General features: G+C 45.2%; 1 protein-coding gene across 1 annotated transcript in view; it reads right to left on the reverse strand.

Moving 5' to 3' along the window:
* Positions 1 to 871: 871 nt before the first annotated feature.
* Positions 872 to 26304, reverse strand: part of dkk2 (dickkopf WNT signaling pathway inhibitor 2) — a 38421-nt gene continuing 12988 nt past the window's right edge. The window contains exons 2-4 of the mRNA XM_078209465.1: positions 17605 to 17758; positions 5463 to 5612; positions 872 to 1366 (exon numbers count right to left, since the gene is read on the reverse strand). Of these exons, the coding sequence (XP_078065591.1) occupies positions 1128 to 1366; positions 5463 to 5612; positions 17605 to 17758 (543 nt within the window). The 3' untranslated portion in view covers positions 872 to 1127. The remainder of the gene's footprint in view (positions 1367 to 5462; positions 5613 to 17604; positions 17759 to 26304) is intronic.

A 26304-nucleotide genomic window follows, 5' to 3' on the forward strand; every position in this document is an offset into this window, starting at 1 on the left:
GCCTAGTTAGTGATTAATTCAAAATGGCAATTCCAACTTTTGACTTTGATCCAGTCAATGGTCTATGAATATTTCTTCCCAATTGAGCTAATTTAGCACACTGTCCCTTCTAAGTGTATGCAAACAGTGGCATAACCGCTGAGACATCTGTAAATTCTTTTGGATGAGCAGTTGCAGGGGTGCAAAAGAAGTTGAGACACAAATCAACCAATATCTAATTGAATAGAGGAGGAGGAATGAAGGGCTGAATGGCCTCCTCCTGTGCCTATGTTCCACATGATTAAGTTTATCTGTTCTGTAACACCCAATAGGAATGTAATTCAGGTTACATCTTCATGGATTGGTAAGTATAGCCATTGTTGTGAGAAAAGCACTGAACTATTATCAGGATGTGCTAAACCTGTAACATTGACAATTATTGTGTGGATCTGTTGAATAGGCTCCCCTGTCATACAGTTAAAGTTAAGGGGAACAATAATTAATTAGTGACTGCCCTTCTACAACTGGAGAAGAAAATTAAATTTGAGGTGCAAATCAAAGGAACTAGAGTGGTTCAAGGAGAAGATTCACCAACATCTACTCGTGATGGTCAAAGTAAATGGCCTTGTGTACAGCACAAGAGGAAATTGCTGCATAATGCTAGCACTAAAGCTGATGGGCTGAATGGCTTCCCCGTGTGGTAAGATTCCTGCAGAGGCTCTCTTTTAGTTCTAACACGTGGATCAAAAACCTGAAACTCCCGACCTCACGGTGTTGTGTAAGCACCTCCTTGTGGAAGCAGTTCAAACAGATGTACTGCCACCATCTCAAGGGGCAACCAGGGGTGGGCAATAAACGCCAGCCTTACCCGCGATCTGAAATGGGTATTTTTCAGGATATTTAATGAACCAAAAAGGAAAAATCACAGCACAACATTCCCCACTGAAATTAGAAACTGCCTTCAATCAACCTATCACATCATGCTCAGAATGTCTTCGGACCTGGTCCTCTGTGTACTTTTGCAGTAAGCGTGAACGAGCTCTTGTGAAAGAAATGGCACTTTAACAAATCCTGTATTATTTACACAATATGCTCTGATGAAGCACATTGTCTCATTGTCTCAGGGCTGTGATGGAATGCCAACGCACTCAGATTTTCTGGCAGATGTGCAGCCTTGATTTGGCCTCTTTCCAGATCTTGCAGGCGAGTCCCTTCGCACAGTCACACCGCTGGAATAGCTCCAGGCCATGCGAACCCTTCCTCTTCTGTTTTGTACACACTTCCCCTTGGCGAAGAACTGGCTTGCAGATCTTGGTCCAAAAGTGGCGAGCACAACAGAATCCTTCCGCACAGTCTGAGGAGCGTAAACAGGAGTCCCCTTCGTGACCTGCGCAACAAGAAGGACAACAAACTTCCATTTAGATTGGGCCTTTAACATAGGAAAAGAACCCCTCAAGGTGCATTCTGGTCACAAGAACAGATGTCAGTCAACCGAGCAGAAGGAGGAGATTATCAGTGGGGTAATCGGCCAAATATTGGACAAAGAGTTTGAAAGAGGAACGAGAAAGTGAGAGGTTTAGGGAGGGAGTTTGAGAGTTTAGGGCCTAAGGGGGGAATTTTCCTGTCTCACCTGCCACGGGCGGGGACGGACCATGCAAAGGTCTGTTGCCATCAGGTGGGATTTTCTGATTTTGGGGCGGGCCTGGCCGGCAAATCCCACCCAGGGCTGGAATTTTACTGGCACACCCGCCCAACGCTCGTAAGATCGCGCCCAAGGGCAACAGAGAATGTCGCTTTGTGAGCCTCGCCTGCCCTGATTCCAGGGCGGGCATGCCGGTAAAATCAAGGCCTAGGTGTCTGAAGACATGGCCACCATTACTGGGGGGCAGCCAAGTGGAAGAGGTGCTAAAGGGGCCAAGGGTGGGGAACTTTGACTGATCTCAGAATATCTTCCTGACCTGAAGTGTAAGGGCAGTGAGGTGGAAGAGGCAATCTGACTGAAAGATTTCCCTAACAGGCAAGAGATTTCCGCTAAATGAAATGCCTGTTGGTAGTAAAGGGGAAATGCTTTGCATTGATTTTCTCTTTACAACTGCCGAATTTATTGATCATTGCTACTATGGAGCATCTGGCAGCACCACCTGCCAAGTAACATTTTTATGAGCGTTCGAAGGAAAGGCTGGCCTGTTCTCAATAATCTACACAAGTTCATAATGGTTATTTTGTATGAACCTTGCTGACTTCCGCATTGAATCTCGCAAGCTGACAAGTTCCACATTGTGCGTGCAGCTTTATTATGACTCCATCTGAAAACATAAATCTTCCCAAGTGACTGAGAATTGCTCGTTGACATTTTTATGTAAAAAAATAATAATTTATAAATTGGCAACCTCCCTCAGATATTATCTAAATTTACGATTCCAGCGCTGTCAAGTTGGATAGAACGTGCATATATAGAATCCAATTCACAAGAAAATGGAGATTCAAAGCACAGCTGGAGGCCATTCAGCCCAACATGTGTGCACCAGCTCTCAGCAAGAGCAATTCAGCTAGTCCCACTCCCCTGCCCTTTATTTCTCTCATGTTTATCCAGTTCCCTTTTGAAAGCGATGACTGAATCTGCCTGCACCACACAGCTCAGGGATCTCTTACAGATCCTAATCACTTGCTGTGTAAATTGCTTTTCCTCACGCGGTTGGGCCATGTACCATTCTCCTTAATTCAGTATCCTCTTCTTCTCAATTCTTCCACCAATGGAAACAATTTCTCTCTGACCTACCCTGTCTAGACTCCTCACGATTTTGAACATCTCTATCTAATTTCCTCCCAATCTTTCCTATTCCAAGGAGAACAGTTCCAGCTCCTCCAATCTACCTACCTAACTCAATTCCCTCACCCCTAGGATCTTTCCTGCACCCTTTCCAAAGTCTTCACCAACCCTGCCTCAAAAATCGTGCCTACAATTGGAAACACCTTCTTCCTTCCTAAAGACAACTGCAAATTATTTAATACCTCAACAATGCCCGCCGTCTCCACACAGGGGTCTCCATTTTGATTCTTCATTGACCCCACCTCTCCTCTTTGATGCCAATAAAATACTTGTGTATTCCTTTTTATGCCAGCTGCCAATCTCTTCTCATCCTCTCTGTTTGTCCTTTATTGCCTTTTTCACTTCCCCTCTGAACTTTCTATTTATTCAGCCACATTTTTATATCTATGATTAACCTGGCAAACTCACTCATCTTCTGCTTCTTCACACTCTCTTTTGTTATGCAGGGAGCTCTGGCTTTGGTTGTCCTTCCTACCTTGCCCTCTCGTGGGAATGTATCTCGACTCTACCCAAATTTGGGTATCTCTTCCTTAAAAGGCTGCCCAATGTTCCGTTCCAGTTTTGCCTGGTAATCTTTGATTCCAGTTTACCAGGGAGAATCTCTTCTCATCCCATTGAAGTTGGCCTTCATCCAATTTAGCATTTTTACTCTGGGTTGGCCCTTGTCTTTTTCCATTGCGAATCTAAACCCTTGTGATACTATGATCACTATTTGTGTTCATATTCCTAACTTCCTACATGGTGATCTTAACCATGGGCGGAACTTTTCGTACCCCCCCCATGGTGCATTGTGGCAGCAGAGCCGGCTTGCCATTGGCCAGTGAGGAGGTTTTCCAATCCTGCCGCTGTCAACGGGGTTTCTTGTTGACCACACCCTCCACTGCCAAGGAACCCCCTAAAGGGGGGGGGGGGTGGGGGGGGTGGGTAGCAGGATTGGAAGATCCCGCCAGTGGGAATGACTGGAAAACCCCACACTATGTTATTGGAGACGGTGGCGGAGGGGTTGAGAATGGGGCCAGCCTAATCCTCAGGCAATCACACTTAAGAAGAGTGGAGTTGCCAACTCTGGTTGGACATATTGGGGTGGCACAGTGATTATCATTGCTGCCTCACAGCGCCAGGTTCAATTCTGGCCTTGGGTGACTGTGTGGAGTTTGCACATTCTCCCTGTGTCTGCGTGGGTTTCCTCCCATAGCCCAAAGATTGCGGGTTAGGTGGATCGGTCTTGCTAAATTGCCCCTTAGTGTCTAAAGATATGTAGGTTAGGTGGATTAATGCGGAGTTACAGAAATAGGGCAGGGGTGGGCCTGGGTAAGATACTCTGTTAGAGAATCGGCGCAGACTCGAGGGGCCGAATGGCCTCCTTCTGCACTGTAGGAATTCTATGATTCTAACTCCATTTTGCGACACAAACTTCAGAAATGTGTTTAAACCCGATGACCATTGCTGCCGTTACACTCTAATCATGCTATTTAGCTTTGCTATCGTTATACTGCATGATAGCATTTCTTTAAATTCTTTAGGAAGCGAATCTAATGGTTGATACAGTATACTGGTTGCTAGATTTCACTTTAAGGCTTGTGCAAGTGGGAAAAAAACTGGCAACCTGGAACATAACTGGATTTTTCTTTGACAACATTTGCAAAACAGAAGTTTCCCATCTGAATTCTCTTAATATGTGAACACATCTGACTGGATTGGGAGAACAAGTGGCGCCTTCTGAAGGTCCCTTGGATTGTTAACAAACACATTATGAAGCCAACCATCGTCACTCCTGCCAATTACTATTACAGTTGTTGTCATTCATGGGAGCCAGTAATGGCCCAGTTCGTGACTGCTGCAACTTAACAGAGCAGTGGGAGAGAGAGAAGCAGCTATGTTCGCAGTGGACGGTGGAAGCTGCCAAACGTAGATGGTGGGGTTGATGCAAAGGGGTTTTGATTGACTGGAAGCCATTGCGAAACCCACAATTAACTTTTGGTTAGCTTCAGCCGCAGGCATCTTTGCGGTCCTCCAGAACTTGTTGTGTTGTTGTCGAGAACTCCAAGGACCACAAGGGCGAAAGTAAATATACACTTGCAAACCTCTCCCCTTCCTCCGTCAATGAACTTCACAAAATCTCAGCCGGCACTTGCACTGCCATCTGTGGTATCATAGCATCCAGACTGATTTAGCCCCAGGTTTGACTTCTGTTATATGCAGTGGACTGCACCTGGTTTATGGGGCCCAGGTCTAACTGAAGTAATTCTCACTCTTCCTCGTGGCCTGTTGGCACAGTGGTTAGCACTGCTGCCTTACAACGCCAGGGACCTAGGTTCAATTCTGACCTTGGGTCACTGCCTGTGTGGAGGTTGCACGTTCTCCCCGTGTCTGCGTGGGTCTCCTCCAGGTGCTCCGGTTTCCTCCCACATTCCAAAGATGTGCGGGTTAGGTTGATTGGACATGCTAAATTGCCTGTTAGTGTCAAGGGGATTAGCGGGGTAAATACGTGGGGTTATGGGGATAGGGCCTGGATGGGATTGTTGTCGGTGCAATCTCGATGGGCTGAATGGCCTCCTTCTGCATTGTAGGGATTCTATGATCATCCTCATCATCTGGCAATGGCTGGTAAAATCCAAGGCAGATTCCATTGGGAAAGACAAACGCCACTCACCTTTCTCACGTGACGGTTTAGCCTGCGTGTTGCCCACAATCTGCCAGTACGTGCCTTTGGATCCATGGTGGGTTCCCTTCTTAGTGTGTTCTTGGATATCCCCAGACAGAGATCTGCGGCCGGCGCCTTCAGTAATTGGTACACAGATACCTGAGGCAAAAAAAGGGTAACAATGGCAGCTATTAAACCAGGATTGGTGCAAACTTCACACTCACAGTTAGAGATCAACCTCAATTAATCCACTGGATCCAGTTATAGTTAAAGCGGCATTGCTGGCACTTAACGCATGCCATGTTGTTATTATCATTTTCACGGAACTCTCTCTTTGCTTCTGACACCTTAATCCTGAAAAGAGTATTTCATTGCCCACCCCTGCTGACAGCACTAGTATATCATTATTGCTGCAGTGCATCTGCCTATACAGGTACCCGCGCATGTACATATATGCATCTATATGTGGGTTTACATGTACTTTGCATAATTGCTCACATATGCAAACATGCCAAAAGAAAATTACCATAACGCAATGCTGAAAACCTGAAATAAAAACAGAAAATGCTGACTCAACAGGTCAGAGAAACAGAATTAATGGGCTGGGTTTTATCATAGAAACCCCACAGAGCAGAAGGAGGCCATTCTGCCCATTGAGTCTGCACCGACTCTTACCCAGGCTTGACCATAAGCCGACATATTTACCCTGCTAATCCCCCTAACCTATACATCTTGGGACACCGAGGGACAATGTGACATGGCAAATCAAACTAACCTGCACATCTTTGGACTGCGGGAGGAAACCGGAGCACCCGGAGGAAACCCATGGGAACACGGGGGGAAACGTGCAGACTCCACACAGTCATCCAAGGCCGGAATTGAACCCAAATCTCTGGTGCTGTGAGGCAGCAATGCATAGCACTGTGCCAAAACGTTCCTGCTTTAAATACTCCATTCCCCTTGCAAGAACTGATAACATTTGATGTGCCTTCTTAATCACTTGCTGTACTTGCATTCTAACATTGTGATTTATGTACCACGACACCCAGATCCCTCTGTACCACTGAATTCTGCAATGTCTCTTTCCATTTAAATAGTACAGACATTGCATCAATTAAAGCAATTAACACTACTTGAGAATGCCTGACCTTGGAAAGGTTCATTGTTGCTCTTGTAAAGTACATTATTTTGTACTCCTGCTCCAAGAAGGTCAATTATAAAAATACATGCAGAACTACACCAACTTGAGAAAACATAGTTTTATGTGGATTCATTCTATCAGGTTCATGCTCACATCGATGTGTTCCTGAGTTAAAAATAAAAGATTGCCACACTCACTATATTTCCCTTTAATAAAGCCTAAAAATAACTTATTTTTAATTTACCTTTGCTAAAATAGTGCTGGGAATAAAAAAAGACAGGTGTTCTTCTGAGTCTGATACGAAGCAACTCTGGGCAGTGCTTGGAACTGAAGAGCAGAGAACGCTAGTGAAAGATATAGCTCCAGAAATGAATGATGGGCCAAATGGCCTTGTTCTGTATCACAATTCCAAATGATTTCCCTGAGCACAAAATTACATGGCCTCTGGACCCCACGCACCCAAGACATTCTCTCTTCCACTTTCTTCCATTGGGAAAAAGATACAGAAGTCTGAGATCACATACCAACCGACTCAAGAACAGCTTCTTCTCTGCTGCCATCAGACTTTTTTTAAAAATATTTATTTGTGGGACATGGGCGTCGCTGGCTGGCCAGCGTTGATTGCCCATCCCCAGTTGCCTTGTTCAGAGGGCTGTTTGCTGTGGCTCTGCAGTCACATGTAGGCCAGACAAGGTAAGGATGGCAGATTTCCTTCCCTAATAGACATTAGTGAACCAGATGAGTTTTTCCCGACAATAATTTCATGGTCGTTGGTAGATTCTTAATTCCAGATTTTTTTTTTATTGAATTCAAATTCCACTATCTGCCGTGGCAGGATTCAAACCCGGGTCCCCAGAACATTAACTGAGTTTCTGGATTGATAGTCCAGCAATAATAGCACTAGGCATCACCTCCCTGCTTTGAATAGACCTACCTTATATTAAGTCGATCTTTCTCTTCACCCTAGCTGTGATTGTAACACAGCACTCTGTATCCCCTCCTTTCCTTCCCCCCTATGTACTCTATGAACGGTATGCTTTGTCTGTATAGTGTGCAAGAAATAATATTTTTCACTGTATTTCAATACATGTGACAATAATAAATCAAGTCAAAGTCCCGACCTGCCAGTCAGACAGAACACAGTCTATTGTGAGCAGTGTGCTGCATGCAATCTCTCAAATGAAATTATTTAAAGTGAGATGAAGCCACAGTGCAAGATGGTTGCAATAATTTAAAAATTAAAAAAAATTAGGGGCAGTTTTGCACCCAATATGGGCACAGGTGCCACTGCAATCGGTTGGAAGGACCTAAGTACCCAGTGTGTTGCTATTAATGATTCCCAAATATGTGAACTCAATTTGAGAATGCTTGACCTTTTGAAGCTTCATTGTTACTAAGTAAAACCTGCAAATTAAACAACAAATGCACAGCTGAAGAGCAGCTTCTGAAATCGCTCTGAGGGAACAACTCATTGAAGGGGAACTGGTCTTAGGAGATAGCATTAGAGCAGAGGACAATGAGGCTGTCGAACAACCCACTCCAAGCCCACCCAGGGACACTCATTTTGGGCGGCACAGTGCCACAGTGGTTAGCATTGCTGCCTCACAGCGCCAGGGATGTGGGTTCCATTCCCGGCTTGGGTCACTGTCTGTGTGGAGTTTGCACGTTCTCCCCGTATCTGCGTGAGTTTCCTTCGGGTGCTCCGGTTTCCTCCCACAGTCCAAAAGATGTGCGGGTTAGGTGGATTGGCCATGCTAAATTGCCCCCTAGTGTCAGGGCGACTAGCTAGGGTAAATACATGGGGTTCTGGGGATAGGGGGCGGGTGGGACTGTGGTCGGTGCAGATTGATGGGCCGACTGGCCTCCTTCTGCACTGTAGGGATTCTATGATTTTCTATCTCCACTGAATTCAGCAGGCGAGGGAATCAGACAGGGTATAAAATGGACTGTCCATTTACTATGGCAGGATTTGCATTCCCAGTTCCACTGCAATTCTCTTTTACAAGTGATTTGTTTGTGTATTATACAGTGCAGACTGTCAGTAAATGTTAATAAACTTTAATATATTCCCAAACCTCTTCAAAGTGTACTTAGTGTTCAACAATCCTGAAGACCACTGCCTGAAGCTATATTTTTCCATCTTTGAAATAAAGCTCTTTCTGTAGATTTGAGTTTCCGGGCAATCTGAGCTGAAAGTAAAAAACGCTGAACCAGGTGTAGGGATTTACCCTGAATCACCGAACAGTCCTCCAACCTGGTGCGAATTAGGCTGATTTAGATAAAGCTGGAATCAGATGTGCTGCCTTTTCAACTTCCCCTGGGCTACCTGTTGGACTTTAACCTGGTGCTGTCAAACTTCTTACTGTGTTTACCCCAACGCCTTTGACGTGGAGATGCCGGCGTTGGGGTAAACACAGTAAGAAGTTTGACAGCACCAGGTTAAAGTCCAACAGGTTTATTTGGTAGCAAAAGCCACACAAGTTTTCGGAGCCCCAAGCCCCTGGGGCTTTGACTGTCAGGGATGGGAGGAGATAAAGAAAGAAACGAAACAACAAAGAACAGTACAGCACAGGGACAGGCCTTTCGGCCCACCAAGCCTGCGCTGACACATGACGTCTTTCTAAACTAAAGACTTTTTGCCTCTCCACAGTCCGTATCCCTCTATTCCCAGCTATTCATAGTAAGTAGTCTCACAAAACCAGGTTAAAGTCCAACAGGTGTATTTGGTAGCATGAGCTTTCGGAGCGCTGCTCCTTGGCTCACCTGATGAAAGGGCGACGCTCTGAAAGCTCGTGCTACCAAATAAACCTGTTGGACTTTAACCTGGTGTTGTGAGACTACTTACTGTGCCCACCCCAGTTCAACGCCGGCAACTCCACATCATCAGCCTATTCATGTATCTGCCAAGATGCCTCTAAAACGTTGCTATTGTATCTGCTTCTACCTCCTCCTCTGGCAACACATTCCAGGCACTTACCACCCTCTGTGTAAAATACTTGCCTCTCACATCTCCTTTAAACTTTCCCCCTTTCACCTTAAACCTATGTCCCCTAGTAATTGACATTTCTACCCTGGGAAAAAGACTCCGGCTATCCATTCTGTCCATGCCGCTCCTAATTGTGTAAACTTCCATCGCGTCGCCCCTCAGCCTCAATGTGGGTGAATAGAAATAAATAAAAGGGGTCGCTGTGGTGTGCCAAGATTAGAGAAGACACCCACCTTCTCCAATCTGCAACTGTTTAACACGGACAAACCAAGTACAGAATTCAGCGTCAGAAACCTTTGGGAGATTTTTTTAGCTGCTCTCTAACTTTGAGTACCAAGTTTTCCATCTTGTTGAAAGCTCTGGCCCCCAATCCTGATTATTGATATGATCAATGGTCATTCCATGGGTGATCTTCCTGGATGACGCACAAGTCTTTGGAACCCTACTCTTCAGCACTGCGTTTGTTCATTTACTGTTGCCATTTATATAAATCGAAACTTCTGACAGGTTCTGGCATTCTGGCGGCTGGGCCCTCATCACAGTTATCTTGATGGCTACTAGTTCCTGCTCAAACTGCTCCATCTGTGCTATCATTTCGTAATTCCTCCTCTGGCTCATTTTCTTATAATGCTCTCAGGAATTTCCCTGGCTCCTGTTCTCTTTTGGACATTATTCCGGTATCATCCTGTTCACTCGCCACTCAATTATTCTCTCAACATTCATCGCCCGCTTCCGATCACATGCCTCCAGTATATGAACAATCTCGGTTCCTCTCGCAGCGCAGTAGTTGAAAGCTCTTAATCTTTTCCATGCCCAGTGCAGCCTCTTTCAGTTCTTCAAGGCTACAGTTCATTCTCTTCCTCGTGGCTCTCAGAAAGGCCTTCACCTCTTGTTTCAGTCATAGTCCTTCTTCATCTGTTTACATTTACAATCCCAGCACCTTCCCTGCTCAGGTGGACCCCTCATGTATGTCCCATCACTCAATGGGGCTTGACCCCTGACTCAGAGGCAAGCATGCAAACATGAAGAAAGAGTGGCTTCTAAAAGGTTAAAATAACATGTCACCTTCTAGTCAAAACCCAGCTACCACTTAGGAATGAGTTAGTTTACAGCTGTACCAAAGCATTACTAAAGCGTTACCGATTATCATAATGTTATAACTGCTATTTGATTGGTAATGATATTGCTTAACTTGAGGCATGTTTGTACTTTGTTTCTGTTGTGCATTAGGCAAACAACAGCAAGGTTGAACTAGAGGCAGCAACTGTGGCAAAGACAGACAAATTGTGAATCAAAACCTGGTGGTTTCTGTGGACAGAGGGAGGATTGAGAGAGATTTCATTCGGTTAACAATTGGCAGAGCACAATTTTTCCCCTGCCCAGTCAGTGCTTCTATAACAATGGCGTGGCAAGCGATCTGTGATGGATAACTCAAATTCTGTCCAAGAACACCCCTAGGAGAAAGTTTCACGGATTGAAGAGGCAGAATGGGGAAACTTCAATGGGGCTTAAAGGGTTACGTTATCAGGAAATGTTGGATAGAATTTGTTGGTTGGTGTCTCAGTAAGAGGTCAGGAGGCTTGCTAATGTTGAACATAAACCATTTATTGGTAACGCATAACTATATGCATCTTCAAGATACAGCCCTGTATGGGTGTTGTCTCTATGCTGTCTCCTTCCACTATGATGCAACGCTGCACTGGGGCGGCACAGTGACACAGTGGTTAGCATTGCTGCCTCACAGCGCCAAAGACCTGGGTTCGATTCCCGGCTTGGGTCACTGTCTGTATGGAGTTTGCACATTCTCCCTGTTTGTGTGGGTTACCTCCAAGTGCTCTGGTTTCCTCCCACAGTCCGAAAGACGTGCTGGTTAGCTGCATTGGCCAGGCTAAATTCTCCCTCAGTGTACCCGAGAACACAGGCGTCAGGGTGTGACAACTAGGGGATTTTCACAGTAGCTTCATTGCAGTGTTAATGTAAGCGTACTTGTGACACTAATAAATAAACTTTTAAAAAAACTTGTGTTGCTGGTACTGTTGCCCCAGTCCTGCATTAACCCTTGCTGTGCTGAAGACATCTGAGACAGAATTAACTTGTATTCCCTTCGATTTAGCACGTTGAGGGGTAGGACCTAATTGATTTCATCTTTATTCAACCAGGTAAGTCAATTGAGAACCAATTCTCATTTACAATAGCAACCTGGACAAGACGCTAACGCTGCAGCAACCGACATTACACAAAGGTACAATTTGTTTAAACACTAAAAGCTATAAAATACAAAATCAGCAGGGAAAGAGGATTGGCACTTTAGCAAGAATCAGAGCCATTAGCCCTTCAGCGAAAGGCACCCACAGTAACAAATTCAGTTGGCTTCAGCTTCAGTTGAATCTCATTCCAGTCAATAGCAGCCTCAAATTGCAATGAGCTACGGCCAAAGACTCACTCTTGGAGCCACCAATTTGATCAAGTCACATGATCTCAGATTCCAAGAGGAGACAGTAAAACGTAACAAACAGGCCGCACGGTGGGTTAGCACCGCTGCCTCACCGCCAGGGACGTGGGTTCAATTCCCGACTTGGGTGACTGTCAGTGCGGAGTCTGCACGTTCTCCCTATGTCTGTGTGGGTTTCTTCCGGGTGCTCCAGTTTCCTCCCACAGTCCAAAGACGTGCGGGTCTGGTTGATTGGCCATGCTAAATTGCCACTTTTAGTGTCAGGGGGACTAGCTGGGACTGAGGTCGGTGCAGACTCAATGGGCCGAATGGCCTCCTTCTGCACTGTAGGGATTCTCTGATTCTTGGTGGGCGTTTTCCTGAGCGATGTTCGATAAATTAACAAGCCAGTTTAATTGGCGTCTGGCACGCATTGAGGGCCAGTTAATCAGGGGGTATAGGTTATAAGAAATGGGTTTGGAAAGAGGAACTAGTCGTAAATCTAACTGCAGAGTGAAAAGAGGACATCTAACTTACTGAGAGAGGTTTTGGAGACTTATATATTAGTTCCCTGTAATCACAAATGGGCAGGATAGACATTTGGAGCATGGTGTATCTGGCAACTTGAGTGAATCTAGCCTTATTGCAGTACAGAAAACCAAGTCTAGACTTAACCGTAGCATGTGAAATGTCATGTGGAAATTAAAAGTGTAAGCAACTGTTTACAATGGAAGAAAGGGATTCAATTGAACTGATAGAGAACTCTTTCCGCTGGTCAAGAGGTCAATAGGAAATGGGCATTATCTTAAAACTAGAACTGGGCCACTCAGAACTGAGTCAGCAATTTCAACACAGAGCGGGATTCTATGGCCGCGCTCGTCCCGAAAACGTAAATCCCACCCGAGGTCAACGGACCTTTCCATGCTCCATCCCTCGTACGGTCCGATTCCCGTGGTGGGTGGGATGCGAAAATTCACCCCTAAGTGTGGTAGAAATCTGGAATTCTGACCCCCCGATCAAAGGCCATCAAACGGGTTTAACTGTTCAAGATTGAGGCTGATAGACTTTAACTAGGCATAATCAAGGAATATGGAACCCACACAAGTAGCTGGAACCGAGGTACAGATCAGCTATGATCGAATTGACTCGCTGAACAGGTTTGAGGGGCTGAATGGCCTCCTCCTGTTCCTATGCTGGTATTCTGCACATATCTTATGGGCTTGGTACAGAATATTGAGGGAAGGTTCCAGAAGCTCCTGTGTTCTTGGCAGTATTAAATACTCTCGTGATGCCATTTCAAGCAACAGCCCAACTTGTGTTTGTGTTGTAGAGACTGCCCTTTGGCACTGACGCAAATCTGCCTCATTATATCGATTGGTCTTTGAACTGCAATCAATCCAAGGAGAAGATATCACTTTTCTCTGTGACCGGAAGTGTGAGAATATTCCATTCCAATTAGGATGGAGACATCGTGGAAGATCAAAGTTGAAGATGATGACAAATGCGGCTGATTTTTCACATATTCCTCTCACCCGTTTTTCCGACTGTTTCCCTCAATTGTTTACGAGGATCAGGTAGGATGAGGAAGGCGAGGAGTTTTTGGTTGAAACGATAATGTTGCTGGCAAGATTTGGAAATAGATGGCCAATGTTATCGTCCATTTCCTAACAAAGACATTTGTTGGGCCTCCTTAGCGCTGAGGGTTGCAATCTGTCTTTCTTCGCAATGAGTGATTCTTCAGAGAATCTTCAACTACCTATAGGCATCTGAACTCGACGGAGTGTGGGTTGGAGGCAGGACTGCAACAGGATAGCATTGACTCTTTGGAGGTACTCGCTTTGAACACAGTTTCCCTGCTGGCCACATGGATCCAATGAATGAATTCTCCTTCTATCGGTCTGCAGTGGTTTGGTTCATGGTCAGTCCTTCAGATGGAGTGTTAACCACTCGGTAAAGAGTGAAGTCACAACAAACAGAAATCATCAACTTGGAAAGCATCCAACAGCTTCCTGTTGAGAATGAGGAAGGAGAGCGCCCCGGTCGGAATTCCCCGAGTGATCCCTACCTCAGCACTGCAAGCGTTAGCTGGATATCCATTCATCATGAACCAATGACCGAATGCAGGAATCTTAGAAAGTCACGAATTGCAAGCGGTTAATTTCCACAGTGCTTGACACTTCAAAACAAATTCATGTGGTGTTCTTTCAGAAGTGTGGGTTATGACCAACTACATTAAAAAAAGATGCTAGGACACAGATGTGATCGTCCCATTTTGCCAAGCCACCAACATGTTTGTCTGTCGGGCTAATATATCCCTACTCCTGCTCTGTTAAACAAGGTGCGTGACTGCCACCCCTTACGCTCTCAGCTAATAGCACCCCAAACACCTTTCACTGCGAGGAACGGGGAACCGGAATGGGGCGGCACGGTAGCACAGTGGTTAGCACTGCTGCTTCACAGCTCCAGGGACCTGGGTTCGATTCCCGGCTCGGGTCACTGTCTGTGTGGAGTTTGCACATTCTCCTCGTGTCTGTGTGGGTTTCCTCCGGGTGCTCCGGTTTCCTCCCACAGTCCAAAGATGTGCGGGTTAGGTTGATTGGCCATGCTAAAATTGCCCCTTAGTGTCCTGGGATGCGTAGATTAGAGGTAAATATGTAGGGATATGGGGGTAGGGCCTGGGTGGGATTGTGGTCGGTGCAGACACGATGGGCCGAATGGCCTCTTTCTGTACTGTAGGGTTTCTATGATTTCTATGATTCTATGAACCATAGATTTGCTGCGGCATGGTGGCACAGTGGTTAGCACTGCTGCCTCACAGTGCCAGGGACCCGGGTACAATTCCTGGCTTGGGTCACTGTCTCTGCAGAGTCTGCACGTTCTCCCCGTGTCTGCGCGGGTTTCCTCTGGGTGCTCGGGTTTCCTCCCAAATCCGAAAGACGTGCTGGTTAGGTGCATTGACCTGAACAGGTGCCAGAGTATGGCGACTAGGAGAATTTCACAGTAACTTCATTGCAGTGTTAATGTAAGCCTTACTTGTGACTAATAAATAAACTTTACTTTTAACTTAGCAGAGACCTGTAATAAAACCAAGGAATATAGGAGCAGGAGTAGGCCATTCGGCCCCTCGAGCCTGCTCCACCATTCAATAAGATCATGGCTGATCTGTAGCCAAATGGTGCTTTTTCTCATTTGAAAGTCTTTTGCCATCGCACTGATGTCCCGACTCACACTTTCCTCAGAATGAGTCAGTGTACTCGGGCAAACAAAACCTTATTAAACATGGGCTGAGTGGATTTTGGAAATGGGCACAAAGGAAAAATATTTGAATGCTCTGTTCCACTGAAATTAATCTTGTTTATGCTGAGGCAGAGATGCTGATGTCCCCTCCCTAAGCAACTCTTCATCGAGCCAATCTCGGGATCCTGTGTTCTCATTGCCTCACGCGACAAAAATCTCTTCAGCACTGGGCTTGTAGCTTCATACTTTATATATCTGCAGCCATGTATTGGAATGTTTGCAACAGGCTACACAGGATATTATGGCGGTCAGAGCAAACCTCATCTTGCCTAATTCCTGGCAAGATTCAGCCACAAAATTATTCAAAATATGAGGCAAACCTCCCAAATCCAAACAGGATGGAAAGACTTCCTATGTTCCTGTTGGCTTGGCTGCTATGCAGGTGATTCTGGTGACTGCCTTGAACATGCTAACAAAGGACTCAGAGCCTGTTCTAGGACTGAAACAAAGGTTTGCCCTGCGTGCAGCAGGTCAGGGCTCCCATGTCTGCGTGCGGCCTGAGCTGTGGTCTCTAAAGACATTGCTGGAGGCTGCCACTGAAAAAGTACATAAGAACTAGGAGCAGGAGTAGGCCATCTGCCCCCTCGAGTCTGCTCCGCCATTCAATAAGATCATGACTGATCTTTTTGTGGACTCAGCTCCACTTACGCACCCGTTCATCATAACCCTTAATTCCTTTACTGTTCAAAAATCTATCTATCCTTGGCTTAAAAACATTCAGCGAGGTAGCCTCAACTGCTTCACTGGGCAGGAATTCCACAGATTCACAACCCTTTGGGTGAAGAATTTCCTCCTCAACTCAGTCCTAATTCTGCTCCCCCTTATTTTGAGGCCATGCCCCCTATTTCTATTTTCACTCGCCAGTGGAAACCACCTCTGTGCTTCTATCTTATCTTTTTCCTTCATAATTTTATATGTTTTTATAAGATTCCCCCTTATTCTTCCAAATTTCAATGAGTATAGTCCCAGTCTACTTAGTCTCTCCTCATAAGCCAACCCTATCAACTCGGGAATCAACCTAGTGAATCTCCTCTGCACCCCCTCCAATGCCAGTATATCCTTTCTCAAGTAAGGAGACCAAAACTGTACACAGTACTCCAGGTGTGACCTCACCAGCACATTATACAGTTGCAGCATAATCTCCCTATTTTTAAACTCCATCCCTCTAGCAATAAAAGGACAAAATTCCATGTGCCTTCTTAATTATCTGCTGCACCTGTAAACCAACTCTTTGTGATTAATGCACAAGGACACCCAGATCCCTCTGCACAGCAGCATGCTGCAATTTTTTACCATTTAAATGATAGTCCTGGTTTTGTATGTAGAAAAATACCTGGCTGAATGTGAGCCAGTGGGAGCATGAATGCTCCTCCTAATTCCGCAATGAATCTGCATGGGGTTTATGGCCCATTCCTAATTCCTTCCCAGCATTTCCCTGCCCAGAATTTCATCCCAGCCAGCCAGTTTGCACACAGCAAGGCCCCACCAAATAGAATGAAATAATGATCAGAAATTCTGTGTCAGCAACATTGATTTAGGGATAAATATTGGCCCGGATAACAGGAATAACTGCCCTGCTCTTTTTTGATCGGTGCTGTGGGATCTAAAAGCAGCCAGCATAATCAAGGGACCCACGCACCCCGGACATTCTCTCTTCCACCTTCTTCCATCAGGAAAAAGATACAAAAGTGTGAGGTCACCTACCAACAGATTCAAGAACAGCTTCTTTCCTGCTGCCATCAGATTTTTGAATGGACCTACCTTGCATTAAGTTGATCTTTCTCTACACCCTAGCTATGACTGTAACACTACATTCTGCACCCTCTCCTTTCCTTCTCCCCTATGCACTCTATGTACGGTACGCTTTGCCTGTTTAGCACGCAAAAAACAATACTTTTCACTGTATACTAATGCATGTGACAACAATAAATCAAATCAAGGTGGGTACCTCTGTTTAACATTTCATCCAAACAATAGTACTTCCATCAGTGCAGCAATCCCTGTGGATTGCACTGAAGTGTCGGCCTCGATTATACACTCAAGTCTCTTAATTAGAATTTGAACCCTCAACCTTCTGATTAAGAGATAAGAGTGCCACAAATGACACAGCCCAATGCTACTGAAGCAAAGGAAGATTGCCTATTTTACACCCCCACTCGCCAGTTTAATTTTCCATTGCCCGCACGGCAGGTTAGGTTGGGAAACCAAAACACCCGCCAACGACTCCCCGCTCCCGGTTTAAATTCTGCTTACACTCGGCAAGGCCCGTGCTCCAGTGAAATAAAAGCCAATGTACCATTGCTGCAGTAGTTCCCCGGGCAACACATCGAGTCTCTATGGCAACGTTTCTTCCTCCTCCTGCAGGAAAGGCAAGACGGGTAACCTTGATGGTGTGAATGGTGACAGTAACCACTGGGCCCACACTCTTTGTCACTGCTGCAGGCTTGATTCTGAAATGGATAGAAATAATATAAAAATATTTTTTTGTAATGCAGTCGGCTGGTGTGAGACAAACGCTTCAGATTGAGGGGAGGATGTTAGGGTGGAGAAGGGGAAGAAATGGTTCTGTTAAAATCTACCCAACACTTGTCCCCTGAAGGAAAGAGAGTATCAAGTTTTAATGTGCTTTTGGTTCTAAAGGTTGGCGGTGCTCAGGGAGCTACCTCACGTTATTGAGTGCCTCTGAAAGCTAGCTTTGTCTGAAATCATTTTCACACAGATATCCTCTTCTTATCTCAGTCATAGCATCATGCCCCCCAAACAATGTCCCCTTCGCTTTACAGTAACCGTCAGCGACTTTGCTTACTGCTGGGTGTGAGAGAGCAGGGAGGTAATTAGCGTGGCAGCAGTATGGTTGGGAGGGCTGTGGCAGACAGGTACAAGTAACACATCTGCACCAAGGCTAAAAGCATGGCTGGAGATGCTTCACTACACCCGGAGCACCTTTGTGTCAGGCTGGCCAGAAGCTCGGGCCTCAAGTGCTCTTCTGCTGTGAAAGTATAATTACAAGTTCACAAAATATCCATTACAATATATTAAAAGTGTGTAGGACTGAATACATTTCCTGTCAACTTTCTCAAGAAAACTGCTCCCTTTGGACCCACTCATCAGTGGATGCTCTGCAGCACCCTCATCGGTGAGACGGTGTAATTACAAGGTGACATAGAAACAAGAAGTAGGAGTAGGCCATTCGGCCCATCGAGCCTGTTCCGCCATTCATTTTGACCATGGCTGATCATCGAATTCAATATCCTGATCCCCCCTTCCCTCCACATCCCTTGACCCCTTTATGCCCTAGAGATATATCTAATTTCTTATTGAAGTCAGACAATGTTTTGGCCTCAACTACATTCTGTGGTAGCAAATTCCACACATTCACCACCCTCTGGGTGAAGAAATTTCTCCTCACCTCAGTCCTAAAAGGTTTATCCCTGATCCTCAAACTATGGCCCCTAGTTCTGAACTCCCCCACCATTGGGAACATTCTTTCTGAATCTACCCTGTCTAACCCTATTGGAATTTTATAAGTTTTTATGAGATCCCCTCTCACTCTTTTAAACTCCAGTGAATATAATCCTAACCGACTTAGTCTCATATGATAGACCTGCCATTCCAGCAATCAGCCTGGTAAACCTTCGTTGTACTTCCTCTATAGCAAGGACATCCTTCCTCAGATAAGGACATTAAAACTGCACACAATACTCCAGATGTGGCCTCACCAAATCCCTATACAATTGCAGCAAAACATCCCTATCCTCAAATCCTCTCGCTATGAAGGCCAACATACCATTTGCCTTCTTTACTGCCTGCGCTTACTTTCAGTGACTGATGCACGAGGACACCAATGTTTCACTTGGTATCCACCTCCCTCAATTTACACCCATTCAAGTAATAATCTGTCTTCCTATTATTGCTCCCAAAGTGGATAACCTCGCATTTATCCACATTGTACTGCAACTGCCATGCAGATGCCCACACACTCAGCCTGTCCAAATCACACTGAAGCATCCCTGCATCTTCCTCACAGCTCACCCTCCCACCCAACTTTGTATCATCCGCAAATTTGGAGATAATACATTCGGTTCCCTCCTCCAAATCATTAATACATAATGCGAACAGTAGGGGTCCGAACCACAGACCCCGGCGGAATCCCACTCATCACTGACTGCCAATCAGAAAAAGACCCATTTATACCAACTCTTTGCTTCCTATCTGCAAACCAGCTTTCTATCCGTCTCAAGACATTAGCTGCAATCCCATGTGCTTTAACTTTACATAGTAATTGGTTCTGTGAGACCGTGTCAAAAGCTTTCTGAAAGTCTAAATAAACCACATCCACTGGTTCTCCTCGATCAACTCTACTTGTTACATCCTCAAAGAATCACAATAGACAAGTTCACATAATAAAAGAACTTGGCATTGACATAAAAGTGCTTGACATTCAATTAAGTGCTTCTTAGCTTCTATACTGTAGGAAATGTTACAGCCCATTGCACACAGGAAGATCCCACAAACAGTACTGAGACTCAATTGCCAGGTCATCTGTTTTAGTGATCTTGGTCAATGGGATTTGGAGAAAATTGACCTGTTTTCAATATAAACATGGACATAAAAAATTGTAACAGAGAACTATGGACAAAATATATTACTTCAAAATGTGGAGTGAGCTACTGTCTGCTTCAATCATTTACAACCCCCAATCCCACAACCTGAAGAATTTTTAAAAATTCTATGATGGGATGTGGGCATCAGTGGCAAGGCTGACATCTATTACCCATCATTTCCCTTGAATGGAATGGCTTGTTTGGCAATTTCAGAGTTCAGTTAGGAGTAATCCACACTGCTGTAGGTCTGGAGTCACATGTAGGCCAGATTTCCTTCCCTAAAGGACCATTTGTTTTTCTTTTCCAGCAATCGACGATAGTTTCATGGTCACCATTACTGAGATTAGTTTTACATTCCAGATTTATGAATTGAATTTAAATTCCACCAGCTGTCGTGGTGGGATTTGAACCCATGTTCCCCAGAGTATTATCTTGTAGGGCTCAGGATTACCAGTCTAGTGATATTATCACAACACTACCATCTCTCCCCCAAAGTCTATATGCAATGTTTTTTTTTAGTTTATTTATTATTGTCACAAGTAGGCTTACATTAACACTGCAATGAAGTTACTGTGAAATTCCCCCAGTCGCCACACCCTGGCGCCTGTTCGGTTACGCTGAGGGAGAACGTAGCATGGTCAATGCACCTAGCCAACGCGTCTTTCAGACGGTGGGAGGAAACCGGAGCATCCGGAGGAAACCCACACAGACACGGGGAGAACGTGCAGACTTCGCACAGACAGTGACCCAAGCCGGGAATTGAACCCGGGTTCCTGGCGCTGGGAAGCAGCAGTGCTAACCACTGTGCCACCATGCCACCCAACTTGAAGGGGGACTTGCAGGTGGCGATGTTCCCAGGTTCTTGTTGCCCTTGTTCTTCTAGTCGGGAGAGGTTGTGTATTTGGAAGGTGCTGTTGAAGGAGCCTTGGTGTGTTGCTGCATTGCATCTTGCAGACGGTACACCTTGCTGCCATTGAGCGCCATCGCTGAAGGGAGTGAATGTTTAAGGTAGCGGATGGGCTGCCAATCAAGTGGGCTCCTGGATGATGTCGAGCTTCTTGAGTGTTGTCGGAGCTGCACTCATCCAGGCAACAGCGGATCAAATATCAAAACATACATACTTCAGATTGTGGCTGATTGCGTGATCTTCACCTCTTGGGTAATACTTGCTTTACTTTAGTTGTTTGAAATATTGATTGGAGCTCTGAGTAGTTATTTTTAAAATTAATGTCAGATGGAGTGGAGCCAGTTGTCTCAGCTGCCTAGTGTGTGGTTCAGAGAGAGTATTAGCAGCAGCTTGGGATTCAATTCCTGTTCTGACTTGGGACATGTCTTCTTGCCCTGCCCCTGTGAATGGAAGGTAATGGGCAAACCCACCACTGATTGAAAACTGTCTAGGAAAAGCCATGATGTGGAGATGCCGGCGTTGGACTGGGGTGGGCACAGTAAGAAGTCTCACAACACCAGGTTAAAGTCCAACAGGTTTATTTGGTAGCACGAGCTTTCGGAGCGCTGCTCCTTCATCAGATGAGTGCAGAATTTGTTTCACAAACAGGGCACATATAGACACAAACTCAATTATAAGATAATGGTTGAAATGCGAGTCTTAACAGGTAAAAGCAGCTTAGGATGAAGCATCAGCAGACAATGAGCCGAGTCTTTTGGCAGAGCACACGCACCATGTTATCTCTGGGTATACTATTAATATTGTGGAATGTATTTGACAAGGAATTACTGGTGATGATTATCATTGATATATCGGCTGGGCTATCTGAAAGTGCACGGTGGACCAACTTAGACTGTATAATCCATTGTCATTTCACTACTATTGTAAATACTGTCCATATTCAGCCCCATGATGCCTTTGTTCCTGTCCCTTTAATTTTTAAACATTATTTCCTTAAGTGTAGATGTTGCTATGGGTTTGTGGCACAGCATGTGGAGCAAATTTGAGGGAAGCGGGTGACACTCAAAGTTCCCCACCATTGGCAGCTTTTCCTCAGCTGATATCTACGTCAATTGTAGACTAATTGATAGAGATTGATTGCTAAGTTTAGCTAACAACTTCATTGTCATTGTCTCATGCGCTTACCAGGATGGGAGAAGGCAAACTAGATAGATTTTGGCCTTTTCTCATCCTTGGCACAGTGGTCAGCACTGCTGCCTCACACCTCTAGGGACCTGGGTTCGATTCCCGACTTGGGACACTGTGCAGACTTTCTCCCCATATCCGCGTGGGTTTTCTCCGGGTGCTCTGGTTTCCTCCCACAGTCCAAAGATGCATGGATTAGGTGCATTGCCATGCTAAATTGTCCCTTAGTGTCCCGGGACGCGTAGATTAGTGGGGTAAATATGTGGGATTATGGGGATAGGGCCTGGGTGGGATTGTGGTTGGTGCAGACTTGATGGGCTGAATGGCCTCCTTCTGCACTGTAGGGATTCTATGATTTCTCTGTACGGAATTCCTTTCCCTGTCAAACTCACCCACTGAAGGTACATTTCCTTTGATTGATAAGTTATTCACTTTGCTGAACGTTGTACAGAATTGTTTTATGCTTTTCTTGATATAATTGCTATTTAGTAGCATTTTTTGGGAAATCAGGATAATGCCTCGAGAAAAAGTGGCCCTGAATCTCCGCATGGCCTGGGGGTGAGGGGTTGGCATGTGGGCAGGGGTGGTAGCAGAGCCAGGATGGCAATGGAAAGTGGAAGTAGCTTGATAGGAAGCAGAAAGGCTAATGGAGGAGCCATCTAGTATTTCCATGGAGCCCTGGGGAATGTGGAACCTCAGTCTGGCACAGTCACAATGTCATAAGGAAATAGGGTCAGTGGGAAGGCTTGCCCACTGGAGTTTTGGCTGTTCCCACCTTCTTTGTACCATTTTGCAATGTCAAGGCACGTAGGGTATCGACCTAGTGCTGGAAAATAAGATGAGAATAATTAGGTGGTTATGTTTGACCAGCGCAGTGCAATGTGCCGAAGGGCCTTTTCTGTGCTGTGGACCTCTGTAACTATATGGCTCTAAATGATCTGGGCACCAGAAATAGACCAGTGTTCACGTCCTTGGAAGGAGGGTTGTAAAGACAATTGTGGGATGTGGGGCGGGAGTGTGGAGAATGGGGTTGCTGGCAATGGGAGTCATGGCCTGGTAGGATCCGAGATTTTTTTTTATATACGTTCGTGGGACATGGCTGGCCGGCATTTATTCCCCATCCCTTGTTGCCCGAGTGCAGTCAAAGCCAACCACATTGCCATGGCTCTGGAGTCACACATAGGCCAGACCAGGTAAGGACGGCAGATTTCCTTCCCTAAAAGGACATTAGTGAACCAGAGGGGTTTTCCAACAATAGTTTCATGGTCATCAGTAGATTCTTAATTCCAGGTATTTTTTTATTGAATTCAAATTCCACCATCTGCCGTGGCGGGATTCAAACCCAGGTCCCCAGAACATGAGCAGAGATTCTAGATTAATAGTCTAGCGATAATACCACTAGGCCATCGGCTCCCCAATGATTTAAAATATTTTCACAATCAGCCTTCTTACATAGGGGCCGACATTGTGGACAACAGCAATATTTTGGAGCCATCATGCTTCACTTCTATGAGGCTATGTGATGCCCAAAAATTGCGGGGGATTGAGATCGGTGACAGAGGACACCCAAAAATGTTCAGTCCCTAAGGCCATTCATATAAAACGCCTTGCATTGTGCGTGCGTTATTTCAAGTATTGCACTTCGGAATGGAAAACATCTTAAGAAGTCATTTAGAAAAATGAGTCATTTCCAATTAGCCTTTCTAACTCCAGTAACCTGGCCTCTGACAACTGCAATCTAAAGAAATGTCTCTCAACATCAGACTTGAATTGCCTCATGAATGTTTCTACTTAGACCACTTGCAGACAGATAATAGGCAAGCAATAGTTGTAAAGGGACGAGTTAGATTAAATTAATACAACTCCCTTTTAGCGATTAAATCATGTCACAGATCCCAGACTGCCCCTCAGCAACAACGCCAGAGATTAATTAGTTAGTTATCTAAAATTAACTATAATATTGTATTCTGATTAAAAGATTCCAAGGGTAATCATAAATCAATTTATCTCCCATTTCATGAGGGGCATAGATAGGATGAACGCATATCATCTTTTTCCCAGGAAAGGGGAATTGAAAACTAGAGGGCGTAGGTTTAAGGTGAGAGATTTAAAAGGGACCTGAGGGGCAACTTCTCCACCCAGAGGGTGGTGCGCGTGTGGAATGAGTTGCCAGAGAAAGTAGTTGAGGCAGGTTCAGTAGCAACATTTGCAACACTGGGTGCCATGGTGGCACAGTGGTTAGCACTGCTGCCTCACAGCGCCAGGGACTTGGGTTCAACTCTCGGCTTGGGTCACTGTCTGTGTGGAGTCTGCACATTCTTCCCGTGTGGGTTTCCTCCAGATGCTCCAGAACCAGGGGTCACAGTCTGAGGATTCAGGGTAGACCATTTAGGATGGAGGTGAGGAGACATTTTTTCACCCAAAGAGTGGTGAGCCTGTGGAATTCATTACCACAGGAAGTAGTTGATGCCAAAACATGGAATATATTCAAGAGGCGGCTGGATATAGCACTTGGGGCGAATGGGATCATAGGTTGTGGGGAAAAAGCAGGATTAGGCTATTGCGTTGGATGATCAGCCATGATTGTGATGAATGGCGGAGCAGGCTCGAAGGGCCAAATGGCCTCCGCCTGCTCCTATCTTCAATGTTTCTATGTTTCTATATTCCAAACTGACACTTGCAGCATCAGAGGCAAATAAGATGTAAAACTGAGACAACTGGTTAAGACCATAAGACCATAAGACATAGGAGCGGAAGTAAGGCCATTCGGCCCATCGAGTCCACTCCACCATTCAATCATGGTTGATTTCAACTCCATTTACCCGCTCTCTCCCCATAGCCCTTAATTCCTCGAGAATTCAAGGGGATATCATTGTTTACTGGCACTATATGAAGAAGAAAAAGGGAGTTTCAACCAGATTGATTCCGGGGATGAAAGGGTTGATGTATGAGGAGAGATTAAACAGTTCGGGTTTGTACTCACTGGAGTTTACAAGGATGAGAGGGGATCTGATCGAAGTATATAAAATTTTAAAAGGGATTGATAAACTAAATGGAGACCAAATGTTTCCTCTTATGGGGCAATCTAGAACAAGAGGTCACAGGTATAGGTTGAGAGGCGGTAGATTTAAAACTGAGATGATGAGGAACTACTTCTCGCAGAGGGTGGTGAATTTGTGGAACTCGCTGCCCCATAGCGCAGTGGATTCTGAATCGTTGAAGAGTTTCAAGAAGGCACAGTAAGTAGTCTCACACCAGGTTAAAGTCCAACAGGTTTATTTGGTAGCACGAGCTTTTGGAGCGTTGCTCCTTCGTCATCTGATGAAGTAGGGATTCTTTGAGTGCTACATTAGTGGCCCAGTCTGTCACGCAAACCAGCCTCCCATCCATTGACTCCATCTACACTTCCTGCTGCCTCGGAAAAGCAGCCAACATAATCAAGAACCCCACACACACACCGGACATACTCTCTTCCACCTTCTTCCATCGGGAAAAAGATACAAAAGTCGGACATCACGCACCAACCAATTCAAGAACAGCTTCTTCCCTGCTGCCGTCAGACTTTTGAATGGACCTACCTCGCATTAAGTTGATCTTTCTCTACACCCTAGTTTTGACTGTAACACTATATTCTGCACCCTCTCCTTTCCTTCTCCCTATGTACTCTATGAACGGTATGCTTTGTCTGTATAGCGCACAAGAAACAATATTTTTCACCATATACCAATACATCATAGAATCCCTACAGTACAGAAGAACGCCATTTGGCCCATCGAGTCTGTACTGACCACAATCTCACCCAGGCCCGATTCCCGTAAACCCACACATTTACCCTGCTAATACAATACTATCAGATCAAATGTGACAATAACAAATCAAGTTATTAATGAAAAATATGAATTGATGATGAGAGCAACATTTTCTTTGTGAAAATCCTGTTCGTTCATCAGAAGAATCTTCCCCTCCCGCTCTTTGGCTCAACGTTAGCGGTTAGGTCTTCAGCCACCACTCTCTGGAATTCCCTCCCTAAACCTGTCCACCTCTCCACTCATTTCTTCTCCTTAGGATCCTCCTTCAAACTGATCTTCAGCTCAAGATTTTGGCTGCATTTGCTCATCTTCCTTTGGCTGAGGTTCAAACCTCCTTTGGCAATGTTTGGGACGTTATTGCATATTCAAGGCTTTATATAAACACCAGTTGCTGTCATGCAATCAATAGTTCTTATTTATCATTTTTACTTACAATGTGGGTTTACTTTGGCACACTGCTACTTTTTGCCCACCCTTAATTGCCCTGAAGG

This window comes from Mustelus asterias, chromosome 1 (genome assembly GCF_964213995.1).
Source record: "Mustelus asterias chromosome 1, sMusAst1.hap1.1, whole genome shotgun sequence".
Lineage (NCBI taxonomy): Eukaryota > Metazoa > Chordata > Chondrichthyes > Carcharhiniformes > Triakidae > Mustelus > Mustelus asterias.